Source organism: Diabrotica virgifera, chromosome 4 (genome assembly GCF_917563875.1).
Source record: "Diabrotica virgifera virgifera chromosome 4, PGI_DIABVI_V3a".
Lineage (NCBI taxonomy): Eukaryota > Metazoa > Arthropoda > Insecta > Coleoptera > Chrysomelidae > Diabrotica > Diabrotica virgifera.
In genome coordinates this window covers 217,607,335-217,621,086 of record NC_065446.1, presented here as the reverse complement: position 1 = coordinate 217,621,086, position 13,752 = coordinate 217,607,335, and the positions used below count along the sequence as shown (strand labels likewise).

General features: G+C 31.8%; 1 protein-coding gene across 2 annotated transcripts in view; it reads right to left on the bottom strand.

Moving 5' to 3' along the window:
* Positions 1 to 1,399: 1,399 nt before the first annotated feature.
* The window catches only part of LOC126883295 (mannosyl-oligosaccharide alpha-1,2-mannosidase IA-like), a 662,535-nt gene continuing 650,182 nt past the window's right edge, over positions 1,400 to 13,752 (bottom strand). For both annotated transcript variants that reach the window (XM_050648655.1, XM_050648656.1), the window contains 2 exons: positions 12,871 to 13,271; positions 1,400 to 7,255 (listed from right to left, as the gene is read on the bottom strand). In XM_050648655.1, the coding sequence (XP_050504612.1) occupies positions 7,133 to 7,255; positions 12,871 to 13,271 (524 nt within the window). In that variant the 3' untranslated portion in view covers positions 1,400 to 7,132. The remainder of the gene's footprint in view (positions 7,256 to 12,870; positions 13,272 to 13,752) is intronic.

Below are 13,752 nucleotides of genomic sequence, written 5' to 3'. Positions count from 1 at the left end.
ACTAAAAAGCTTTACCGGATTCGAGACGATGCTTTATTGAAAGCACTACCAGGAGTATTTAGGGGAAAAGCGATACTATGGTTCCAAAAAAACGTCGACTCCTGGGAAAACTGGAACAATTTTACTGAGGATTTTAACTTGGCTTTTAAATCAGCAAACTGGTTAGACGATTTGGAAGACCAAATCAGAACGAGAACGCAGAAAACAAACGAACGGTTTAAAGATTTTCTATTAGAGTTTCAAACGCTAATCAGAAGGTAAGGCAAAATAGACAAAACACAAGAATTAAAAAGAATTTACAAAAACATGCACCCAAATTACAAATTATACATCAAGGAAAAAGATGTTACGTCCGTGAAAGACCTTATACGCCAGACTGAAGAACACGAAACTATTCAAAGTAACATAAGTAAAATAGAGGTAGACAACACTTCACAAAGAAGAAGCTCCCGTTTTAATAGAATGTCCCAGGAAACATCAACAAACAAACTATTAAACTTCGATAGACGAACATGCTGCTGGAAATGTGGAAAGAGGGGCCACAACCGTAATACATGCCGTTCAACGCCGATACTTTTCTGCAGTAGATAAAATTATATTATCGTCACAGTTTTCATTACTTACCGAAATATATTACTTAACAACATATTGTCATAGTGTATAATCAATAAAACGGATAATTTACTATATTTGAAGAACCATGAACTGTAGTCAATGGCATTATTCTGTGTGTAGTAAATAACCTTTCTTCGTGCAATGTTTTCTCTTTATATACTGAAGTGATAGACTTCAGTTGTCATTTAATGAGCTTATTAACATGCTTAGACATGAATACCTTAGGATTAGACTCTATGCACTGGGAGAACAGAGGACTGAAAAAGTAAATGCCTTCTTCAAAAACGCATAAAATACCTAAATAAATCTTCTTTAGTCATTCTTGAATTTTGCACCAAAAACATAAATTGTTTTATTTATACCTACATTACTGTGATAGCTTAGCAGCTTGAAACAGTGCGGCCATGGTCTGCCTGTCTACTGTCAAAATGTTTGGTCATTGCTGACTTTTGAATTCAGGTAGTCTCAATAATGTGTATGAAAAATGCAAGAATATAAGCTGAACATAAGTCGTAGTTTAGGGTAGTCCAAAAATGTATTAATTTTTACTGTTTAGAAAATAGTTGGGGGGGGGACGAACTTCATACGCGCATTGCATATTTCTTTTACGTTTGATGCAAAACTACCATGTATAAATGAAATTCTTACTATATACAGGTAATAACAGTCGTGAATTTACACAATATGTATATAATAGTGGAATATTTACACTGTAAATGTTAAAAATTATATTAATACTGTGCGGTATGGAAAAAATGTAGGAAATGTTTGTTATAGTTCAAAATAAACAAGTAGTGATCAACTTTATTGGACCCTGAATCATTTGTTAACAAAAAAATTATAAATAAAATCGGTGATTTACTAATAATTGCACTGTTTTTTCAAATATATGTATATACAAAAGTATCTCACTATATACCGCTAAAACTGATAAATGTTACCAAGATAATATAGTTAGATGTAGCAATCGCAGAATAAAATGAGAGATTTCTGTAGATAAATCTGTTCAAATATGGAACTTTATTGGAAGTTGACTTACTAAATAAAAAAAAATGCAATTCTCAAAGAAATTTCAGTAACAAATTAATAACAAAGCAACAAAATAATCAAAAAAATTGTTCTGGCAGCACAAAATAGAAAATTTGTAAAATTTACATTTTTGGCAAGATGAAAAAGAAATATTTGATTAGTATAACCATAGATTAAATTGGATTACATCATATTATAATATTTAGCATCATAATGTACCAAAATACAATATATGCAGGATACAAAACGGTAGTATCGTGACAATACTGTCACATATTCAAAAATGTCCATACTTCTAGCGCGCATGCGTCTGGTTTTCCGTCCGTATTCAGTTGACATAGAGAGCATGCCCCTAGCGGGAGATTTTTCAACTTTTGATTTTGTCTGCTTGCCTTGCTACCCTGCGAGGAAATCGTGTAACCTTTTCTATGAGCGAAAAACAGGCTTGCACCTCAAAAATGGAGAAGGCAAAATCTTCCACAGCAAAATAGAGAAGGGATTTGTGGATCTTAAATTATATATACAAAAGACTGAGCAAATAGCCTAATTGGTATAGCTATGCTTAGGAATACTAACAAGAGCATTTTAGTAACAGTGTTATGAATTGACAGATGAGTTAAGGTATAGGAAATAAATAATAGGATATAGTACATAAGTTAAATGTAAAGACTGTAAAACCTGAACCTTTTTGTAGAATGTACAGTAACAGCACGCTCCAAAAAATAAAAAAAAAAGATGACAGAAAACTTTATATTGGGAAGTACAGGGAAAGAACTTTACATTCTACAGCAGAACTATATTTTAGCCAATCATTAGGAAAATGCTAAATAAAGAAAATATTTCATTGCGGAAATTTGACCAAAATGAAAACTATTGTTCTGTTGTTTTTTAACTTTTAGTGCTATGTGCCAACCTAAAGTTTTCTTTTTCTTGAATCCTATGGGTTGCATTTTTCAGTATTATATTTTAAACAACATATCTTGGGTTTGAACGCCCTTCACTATTCTAATGAAGCTTCTGTATATTTAACTCACTGGCATTAACTTCAACTGAATCAATGCGCATGTTCATCTCAGCTATGACGTTTGACACGTCTCAGTTATGACGTTTGGCATGTCTCAGCTGTGACGTTTGACATGTCTCAGCTATGACGTTTGACATGCCAGCTATGAAGTTTGGCGTCCATGAACAGCTAGTGTTAGATGTAAACAATGTGCCCGATTAAAAAATTATGAACCTGTGCTTTAAACTGAATAAACTGAAGCAAATTAATAAATTTTGAATTATTTTTTCATAATTTTGAAAACCGTGATTTTGTATTTTGTGCTATCAGATTAAATGCTCTAATTTATCTGTACATCTCTAAGTTTACAATAAAGTATTCCAACTTTATCTATCAAGTTTCAAGATCACAGAAATACTCACAACACACTCACACCGAATATTCTTTTCACTATACAAAGATTTTAACCCTTTTTACAAGACCCCAGTCGCTTCATATTTTATTTACCTAATACAAATGTGTCCCAAATGTCCGGTAAAATTTTGATTATCTTAAATCATTATTATTCACTTAAACTAAAGGAAACCACAAAAAAATTCAAATAAATAAATATTTAAATAACAATAAAAAATGCAGCTGTTAAGTTTTTTTTGAGAAGTAAACTAGAAATAATAATTTCAGACAGTTTAAGTAAGATTTAATTTCGTTTCAGAGATCACCAACATCTGTTTATGTACATTTCGTTCTTTTGAACTCCTCAGAACAGCCCGTGGTGCGCTCTGAATCGAATACAAATCTCCCAGTCATGTTAACAAATTATTAAAAATAATTGGCAAAAGACGCAACAGCGACATCTATTAAAAGCAAAAATAAATCGAAAGAATCGGAAAACTAAAGATTTCTTAAGCTGGAAAGCAAATTCTGATTACAACTTAAATTCGAGTGTTCTACAATTTACAAAGCAAACGGGCGATAAACATGGGATAGACATGGGGAATCTGCAATATGCATTCATCGATTCGTCAATTTATCCAGGTAAAAGTTGAACGAATTAGATTCCTATAGTGCGTTCCACCTTGACTTTACAGTACAGGTTCTTATGACCAACAGTGATGCCAAATTTGATCAGAAACAGGTTTAAGCAAACATACTTTTTTCTATAGGATAACTATTAATAACTTAGGAATTAATATTATTGACATTTTGTGGCTGTCAGGAGTTCTAAAACATTTTTTTTTTCGAAAAATACCTTTATGTGAACAAAATAAAAATAATTTTGTATAAAACATTTATATAATAATGTATTTAAGCGCACAAATATGTTAAACCTTAATAAATACGTAGGTACCTACAGAAATAGTTAAAATACATTTAAACTATATATTTTAGCTTCTTTCTATAATACCGTCTTCCTCACTTTCACTGCCACCGTCGTAGGGTGTAATCACATTAAAATGACATTAATTTCATCTTGGAAATCAGTCATTAAGAATAACAATAAACTGCAATTAGGATCCAAATTTTCCAAATAAGCAATGAGTTACTTAATACAATGTTATCAGTAATAATTTGAAGCTTATTTAATATTCTTTGTTATAATTTAATTTAGGTGAACTGACCATCAACAATTATACTTTATTTATTCTCAACTGTAGGACCTGGTAGGACAATATAAAACTTTACTTAAACTTGACTGACAATCTATTTTATATTTTTCTTGACATTACTTCAGAACTGTCTATAAGTACTGTCAATACATAAATTAACAACCATAGAACAACATCCACTTTTAATGTTGAATATTCTAACATTCTTAACCAAAAAAAGTTATTACCCATATCGATTATAAAATTGCTGATTACTTTTCGAAAATGACTATCACTCACAAAAAAAAAGCAATGAAAAATATTGTTTTACTTGACTGTAGTAATGTCAAGAAAAATATAAAATAGATTGTCAGTCAAGTTTAAGTAAAGTTTTATATTGTCCTACCAGGTCCTACAGTTGAGAATAAATAAAGTATACTTGTTGATGGTCAGTTCACCTAAATTAAATTATAACAAAGAATATTAAATAAGCTTAAAATTATTACTCATTGCTTATTTGGAGTAACTCATTGCTTATTTGGAAAATTTGGATCCTAATTGCAGTTTATTGTTATTCTTAATGACTGATTTCCAAGATGAAATTAATGTAATTTTAATGTGTTTACACCCTACGACAGTGGCAGTCAAAGTGAGGAAGACGGGATTGTAGAAAGAAGCTAAAATAGATAGTTTAAATGTATCTTAATTATTTCTGTAGGTACCTACGTATTTATTAAGGTTTAACATATTTATGCGCTTAAATACATTATTATATAAATATTTTATACAAAATTATTTTTATTTTGTTCACATAAAGGTATTTTTCGAAGAAAAAAAAACGTTTTTGAACCCTTGACAGCCACAAAATATCAATAATATTAATTCCTAAGTTATTAATAGTTATCCTATAGAAAAAAGTATGTTTACTTAAAACCTGTTTCTGATAAAATTTGGCATCACTGTTGGTCATAAGAACCTGTACTGTAAAGTCAAGGTGGGACGCACAATAGATAAATTGACGTGATGTGGAATGCATATCATAGATTCATCATGTCTTCCGTTTATCGTCCGTTTGCTTTGTAAATTTTAGAAGGCTCGAATTTAGGTTGTAACCACAATTTGTTTTTCAGCGTAAGAAATCTTTAGTTCTCTGTTTCCTTGGATATAATAAGAAATAACAAAGGAGTAGCTTGGCAATAGATGGCACCAGTAGTATACAATTCTTTTTGGCGGGAAATAGTTATAACGAATAAAAATAAGAAGTAAATACAAAATTGCGTTGAATACTCAAATGATTTTAAAAAATTTTGAGCAATAGATGCAATCGTGGTTTGATTAATATAAAATATATTTTTATAATATCTGGAAATATGTAACTTACCTCTAGAAATGTCATGAAACGAATAAGTTTTAGAGTTAAAACGATTTTAGTCATATTAGTAAAAAAGATTTAAACCTGACAGTTGGGACACATTGTCGATGTTCACAATATACAGATCAACGAAAAGTCTTACCAAACTGGCGAAGGATTACTTTACGAAGGATATAGAAATAGGGCTATTAATAGCTGCTCATTTGTTTTACCTGATCTATGAAGTATAAAATTTATACATCCTACGTCATTGGTATATCCCAATTATAATACACTTCTCCAAGAAATTAACGCACCAACTTAAAAATTGGATATTTTTAATGTCTCGAATTTCCCAAACCTGTTGTCCGATTTAAGTGATTTTTTTAATATGTTATAGCCATATTCTTTAACAATATCGCTGTAATAATATTGTTACTAGACAGGTAAATTGCCATTGTATACCGGGTTTACCAATCACACTGTGATTTTTTCTCAAAGTTCGAGTGACCCTGTGGAATATTCTAGCATTTATAAATTATTGAAATTAAAACACAACTATAGCCTCATGTTTTCTAACATTCTGTTTTTTGATTCATTCGCTTATGTTGGATAATAAAAAAGTTAGGTACTTTAACAACTAGCCTTGTTTTTAACAACTTGTTTAACAACTAGGAATTTAATATATTGGCGCGCATACGGGTAATATGACCCTTATGTGCGCCCATGGTGAACATAAAATTCTTAATTGTATGTCAAAAAATGCACAATAACTACCTCTTAAAGCCCACCAAATTTCATTTGCATATATTTATAGGTTTTAGAGCAGAAAATAAATCGTCAGTTTGTAAGAAAAATTTCAACACCCCCTATCTTGGAAACGAAGCGTTTGCAGACACACGTTTAAAAAGCAAACTGTCATTATTTTTTCATGCATAAGTTTGCCATACTTGTTAAAAAAACCCTGTATTGGTGAAAAACAAGGCTAGTTGTTAAAGTACCTAACTCTTTTATTATCCAACATAAGCGAATTAATAAAAAACAGAATGTTAAGAAAACATGAGGCTGTAGTTGGGTTTTAATTGCAGTTTTTTATATATGCTAGAATATTCCACAGGGTGACGCGAACCTGGAGAAAAAATCAGAGTTTGATTGCTACACCCGGTACACAAAACAAATTTACCTGTCTAGCAACAATATTATTACAGCGATATTGTCAAAGAATAAAACTATAACATGTTAAAAAAATCACTTAAATCGGAAAACACGTTTAGAAAATTCGAGACATTAGGAATGACCAATTTTTAAGGTGGTGCGTTAATTCTACGAATGACGCATGACGTATATAGATGGTACGTCATATGTCATGTGTTCGAAATAAATGAGCAGCGATGAATAGCCCTATTTTGATAAATGAACTGTAAACTGATCTGTATATTGTTCGAAACGTAATTAAATATATATTATTTCTCTCATCTGTTCAAATAAATTAATTAGTTAATTAATTGTTTCTATATATCAGTCGTTTAATTGAATTTAAAGTCGGTGCTATTGTGTGGACTCCCTGTAGAAAGGGTTGACTCCCTTTATTGGTAGAGGATGGGCTTCCGTGTTAAATACCCATTCGTCTAGCGACAATAGGCTTTCGTCAGAAAAGAGAAGGTACAGGTACTGCAACAAATAATTATTCATTATGTATTTTTTATAACTACTTTTGTTATAATTTTGTATAACAAAACACCAGAATACACCACAAAGATAAAAGTCCAAAGCTTACAAAATAACTATACAAGATACCTATTAGAAAAAGAATATCAGAAAGAATCAGAAACATATATATGTCACAGAAAGTGATAGAGTCGAAGAAAGTTGGGCAAAAATTAAGTCTAATATATTAGCCTCAGCCAAGGAAGTTCAAACGTTCCATAGAAATCGAATGTAGGATAGAGAAAGCAAGATCTGTATTTAAAAAAAATGGCTAAATTATTCAAATGTCATGATTTATCAATACCCATAAAAATCAGGTTACTACGATGTTATATCTTTCTTATACTGTTGTACGGAGTTGACTCATGGACTCTCACAGACACCACCCGCATACAAATTGAGGCTTTCGAAATGTGGCTTTATCGTCGAATCCTGAAGGTATCTTATACCAACCACGTTACTGATCAGGGTGTTTTGCTGAGACTGCAAAAAGAAAAAGAGCTGTTAACCAGAATAAAGACAGCTAAAATCGAATACCTCGGTCACATCATGAGAAACAGCGAAAGATATGGACTGCTGCAACTAATATTGCAAGGAAAAATAGAAAGAAAACTAGGTCCAGGATGGCGAAGGAATTCCTGGCTGAAAAATCTACGTACGTGGTTAAACACAACAACCACAAATATTTTTAGAACAGCAGTGTGCAAAGTACAGATTGCCATGATGGTCGCCAACATCCGAAATGGATACGCACTACAAGAAGAAGAAGAAAGTTCTTGGTGAAAGAGTAAATCATTCCCAAGGCAAAGAACTCCATGGTTTTGTACAGAAGTGAAGGAAAAATGCAAAGAAAAGAAAAAAGCTTACCTGAAATACATGTCAACCAAGACACAAGAGGCATATGATAATTACCAAACAATAAGAAACGAAACATATGCACTTGTAAGAAGAATAAAAAAATGATCACTAGGAACGTTTCTCGACAGAAATGGAAAATGATTTTTATGGTTTGCAAAAGGAAATAATACGGGTAAAAGAACGGAAGTAATGGAAATAATAAAACAAAAACACATAGAAAAGAATACATGGGTTGACTATCTAACAAAGGTTTACGCAGAGGAAGAACAAATGACGCCAGAACCGGAAACACTTGAAATTATCACAAATGAAGAAGTTCATACAAATACACAGGAAGTTCGAGAACAGTTGAACAGCTGAAGAATTAAAAAGCCGCAGGTAAAGACGGAATAACACACGAATTAGTGAAATATTATGAAGCAGCAATGACAAAAATTTAATAATATTAATTAGAAAAAATATAAAACACAATACAATACCAAAAGAAAGAAGAACAAGCGAACTATTTTATTTAAAAAAAAAGAGGTAAAAAACAACCATACAACTACTAGAACAACTAAAAGTTTACAAGAATTAATGAATCAGTGGATAAGTTTAGCAGATGTTAACAGGGTATTCGTACTAAAAGATCGTGTAGATTAAATCGTCAAAATTACTGAGAAAGGACTAAAAACTAGAGTATAATTTGTAGTATTTGATAGAGTTTTTGACAGAGCAGTACTCAAAGATGTAATTCATTTTCGGTATCATAGAGAGGATCCCCTAAATACCATAAGAACTATTGAAAACATCTACCAAAACAATGAAATGGAAGTAAGAATAGATGGACAACTTACAGAACCTATAGACATAGGCAGCCGAATAAGATAGGGAGACTCATTAAGCCCTATGCTCTTCAATTTAATCATAGATGAAACCATCAAAAGTTTCAGGAAAGGAAGAGGATACAGAATGGGAAACAAAGAAGTAAAAATATTCTCTCAAGCAGACGACGTAATATTGATAGCCCAAGATGAAGATAGTCTGCAAAGACTTGTCCACAGATTTAACATACGAGGAAAAGATTATAATATTATTATGACAATCTCATCTCAGAAAACAAACTAAATATTAATCAGCAAATAACCAATCACATGTAAAATAGAAATTGATGACATCAGTATTGAACAAGTAATGAAAATAAAGTAGGTACCTTGGAATTACACTGACCAACTATGGGGACCTGGATAAAGAAGTGAGAGATCAAGTACAAAAAGCAAATACACAATGTGTCCAAAGTATTCCAACTTTCGAGATTTGATGGTGGTTAGTACTTCTCGGTTCTTCTCCATTCTCCTAAGGACCTCCTCATTTGTGACCCGATCAGTCCATGGGATTTTAAGAATTCTCCGATATAGCCACATCTCGAATGCTTCCAATTTTCGGCACATATCTTCGTTCAAAGTCCATGATTCAACACCATAAAAAAGGACAAAGAAGACGTAGCATCTCAGAATTCTTACTTTTATACCAAGAGAAAGGTTGTGGCTCTTGAAAAAGGCCTCCATACGGTTGAAGGTTGATCTAGCTTTTCCGATGCGAGCTCTTATCTCTTGGTTGTTGGTCCATTGTTCATTTATTATGGTGCTGAGGTAGTTGTAGTGCCTCACTGTACTAGTATTAAGGATGCTTTAATCACACTATATGGCGAAACCGACATATTAACACTGTGATGAAGTCAAGAATTTATAAAGCCAGGGTAAGAACAATAACGACGTATGCATCAAAACAAGACCCGATACAACCACAACACAAACACTACTAGAAACGGGAGAGATGAGAGCACTTAGAAGAATTACAGGAAAGACGCTGAGAGATCGAAAGAGGAGTGAAGATATTGTAAATGAATGTATGAAAATGTAAAGAAAATTGTATAAACGAATGGGCACTAAACAGAAAAAAAGAATGGAATAACCACATAAGCAGAATGGGGAGACACGTGTGATCAAAATAGCGAGAGATAAATCGATCGCGCAAAAGATGGAGTGACAACCTTCCATAGAGGTATCAACCCACCAATGAACAAGCAGAATTGCTTATAAAGAGGAAGAAGAAGAAGAAGAAGAAGAATTTTGTATAATGACAAGTCTAATTTTGTATAATGACAAGTCTGAGTTCGTAAAGTTATTAGATCCCTTTGATTTTTTCTATGGACATTCTGAGCGTTTGAATAGTTTTATTTAATCTGAAGTGATGTCTTAACACAGCAGGATCCGATCTGCTAGACTAAGGAGCCACACGAACACAAATACCATGAGTACTACTTAGACCAGGGCGCATCTGTAAAAATATTACTCAAAAAGGTCCGAAACATTGTTTAAATAATCAAAATGTCAAAAAATAAAGGAAAAATTCGATTTTTTTCTTCGTTTGTTGATTATAACTTTAAAACTATTCATTTCCGAGAAAAGTTGCACTGACATAAAAGTTGCGTAATTAAATTTCCTACAATATAGCATTAGTTAAAAATTGTCACTCTTGTTGCAAAATAGCAATAATTGCGAAAAAAACATAAAAAACAATGTTTTTCTGAAGCTATTTTCTTGTGGTATAAATGAGTCAAATTAAATAAATTATTAGAAGAATTTTTTTTTACTAAGCAACAACATTTTTGTTTATGTTAGTACTATTTGGTATTTTGACAACGGCACCCGATTTGGGCGTCGAAACGTTAATAAAAATCATTTTTTAATAATGTTGTGGCTTATTTCCCATTATAAATAGTTAAAATAAAAAAACAAGTATTCGCATTTTACATTTTTTAACCATTTATGCCACTTAGGACCTTCATATTTCACCCTGAAAGTCTTTATGATATAATAAAACAATAGGTACTGTAAATTTCATTAAGATCGGTTAAATAGATTGTGCAAAATAAATTTTACAATCCAGCTTTCGCAAAAAAAATTCAATTTTTTCAAAATGTTGCAGGACTGAAAATAAAGCAGACAGCAAGTTGATTTTTTTTGCATATAGAGGAATACTGTACCTTTGATTTGCAATTTGCAAAATTAAAATCGGTTAACTACCACGGCGTCAGGAATTTTTTTAAATAAACATTAATTTTTGGTGTTACGCGCAGGACAGCGGATAAGTTTGCTAGGATTGGGTATTCCAATGACCTTTAATAATGATTGATAAGTTTTAATTTTTAGTACATTTCGATATAAATAAATAAATTTGTTCATTGCAAAATAAAAACACATACTCTGCCCTTCGAAATTACAGTTTTTTTAGCAAAAACTTTCTTTGTTCATATATTTTAACTTGAGAATAAAAGTTTATTATTTTTAAACATAAGCAATTGTTTAAACAATATTTCACAAACAATAATCAAGTTAGTTTGATTTTTGTGGAATTAAAATATTAAAATACAACAAAATATAGAGTAAGAAAATAATATATTAGATATAGATTGGAAGAAATTTTGGTGGAAATCAACTTGTGTGAATCGAACACCGCTGTCCTGCGCGTAGCACCAAAAATTAATGTTTATTTAAAAAAATTCCTGACGCCGTGGTAGTTAACCGATTTTCATTTTACAAATTGCAAATCAAGGTACAGTATTCTTCTATACGCAAAAAAAATTCAACTTGCTATCTGCTTTATTTTCAGTTCTGCAACATTTTGAAAAAATGAATTTTTTTGCGAAAGCTGGATTACAAAATTTATTTTGCAAAATCTATTAAACCGATCTTAATATGAAATTTACAGTATTGTTTTATTATATCATATAGTTTTTCTGGGTAAAACATGAAGGTCTTAAGTGTAGCACAAATGGTTAAAAAACGTAAAATGCGAATACCTTTTTTCTTCGTAATTATTGCTATTTTGCAACAAGGGTGACAATTTTTAAAATATTTAACCAATCCTATGTTGTAGGAAATTTAATTACACAACTTTTATATCCGTACAACTTTTCTCGGAGTGAATACTTTTAAAGTTATAATCAAAAAACGATGAAAAAAATCGAATTTTTCCTTCATTTTTTGACATTTTGATTATTTAAACAATGTTCCGGACATTTTTGAGTGGGAGGAAAACTCAATTTTTATTATATGAGTTAATTCCAAGCAATTTCTGCAAAAAAATATGAGTCACCTCTCAACGTCCATCTCAAAACAGATGCGTCCTGGACTAACTGGCTCATTTCAAAATTCTTTAGAGCACTTGCGGTAGACGACGTAAACAGCCCCTACAGCCACAGCTGATTAACATTATTTGATATTGACTCAGTCTAGACCGGTTCTTAAGAGCGTAGGCCCAAATTTTTGTGGCCAATGATTTTTAAATTCATCAATTTTTTCGAATCCTGAGAAAAATAATAAGTATTTTTGAAAACTTTAAACAGTATGGGAGGAATGTCCCTGAAAATTTCTATAATGTTTATTGTAATAAGTTACAGGGGTGAAAAAAAAAGAGAAAATTTAGTGTGATTTTTGATTTCAAATATGTCATTCAAAAGAATCTCTTTGTTTATTTTCAGGGATTTTCGGCCCTCGGTAATAATGGAATTTTTCATTCTACGTTTAAATTTTTCAAAAATATTTATTAGTTTTCTCAGGATTCGAAGAAAAAAATGAATGCATTTAAAAGGAACTGATCTGGAATTTTTCGCCTACGCTCTTAATAATGAATTTAAAAAAATAAATTAATAAAATAATGAAGGAAAAATCACTTACTTTTAAAGTTTCAGCCAAAAAGAAGCTCTGCTGTACATCGTCCTGTTGTGGATCTTCTGCATAAACATTCTTAAGTCCAGTAAATCCACCAGCTACTCTACAGTGCTTCTCGAGAGCTTGAACAGCTTCCCAACCCCAGTCCCTGTACTTTTGGTCTTTGGTTAAACGGTACATATAGAAATACGTTTCTATTACTTCGGGTCTTAAGATATAGTATTTTTCCGACGTTTTGAGTGCTCTAGCTTCAGATCCTTCAGTGAATCGGAAGGATTCTGGACCCAGTTTGGTGGCAGTGCGGTCGTAGGATTCGTGGCAGGTGCGAGTGATTTCTTCTGCTACTTTCATATATTTACTCGATTGGTCATTCCTGAGAGTTTTGGAAGCTAGGCCTAGTAAACCACCTGAAATAAAAAAGAGATATTAGTCAAATTTTGACAATTCTAGAATACTATTACACAAAAGCCTGTGTTTAAGCTATTCTAGTTTTATACAGTAAGCGCCACACTACAGGAACACGGGTACCTAATTTCTAGGCGTGGGCTAATCCGGCCCGTTCTCACCTGTGACTTTCATATCTGTGATGTCATGTGATTGTCATGAAACTATTCAAAATAATTATTTTTTCATACAAAAAATACATAAACTAATAGTATTATTCTAATTTAAAAAAACTTTATTCAAACACCAGCAATATTACAATACTTTTAGTGTAGGAAACAGAGGTTGAACCTTGCAAAATGGACACAAGTCCGGATTTTTTTTCTGGTATATCAAGGAGTGCTTATTATGAGACCTTTTCTTAAAAAAATTGCCCCGAAACCCCCCTTTTCATCCCTTTAAAGGGGGTAAATTGTGGTTTTTGCGAAACGTAGCCCTTCCTGT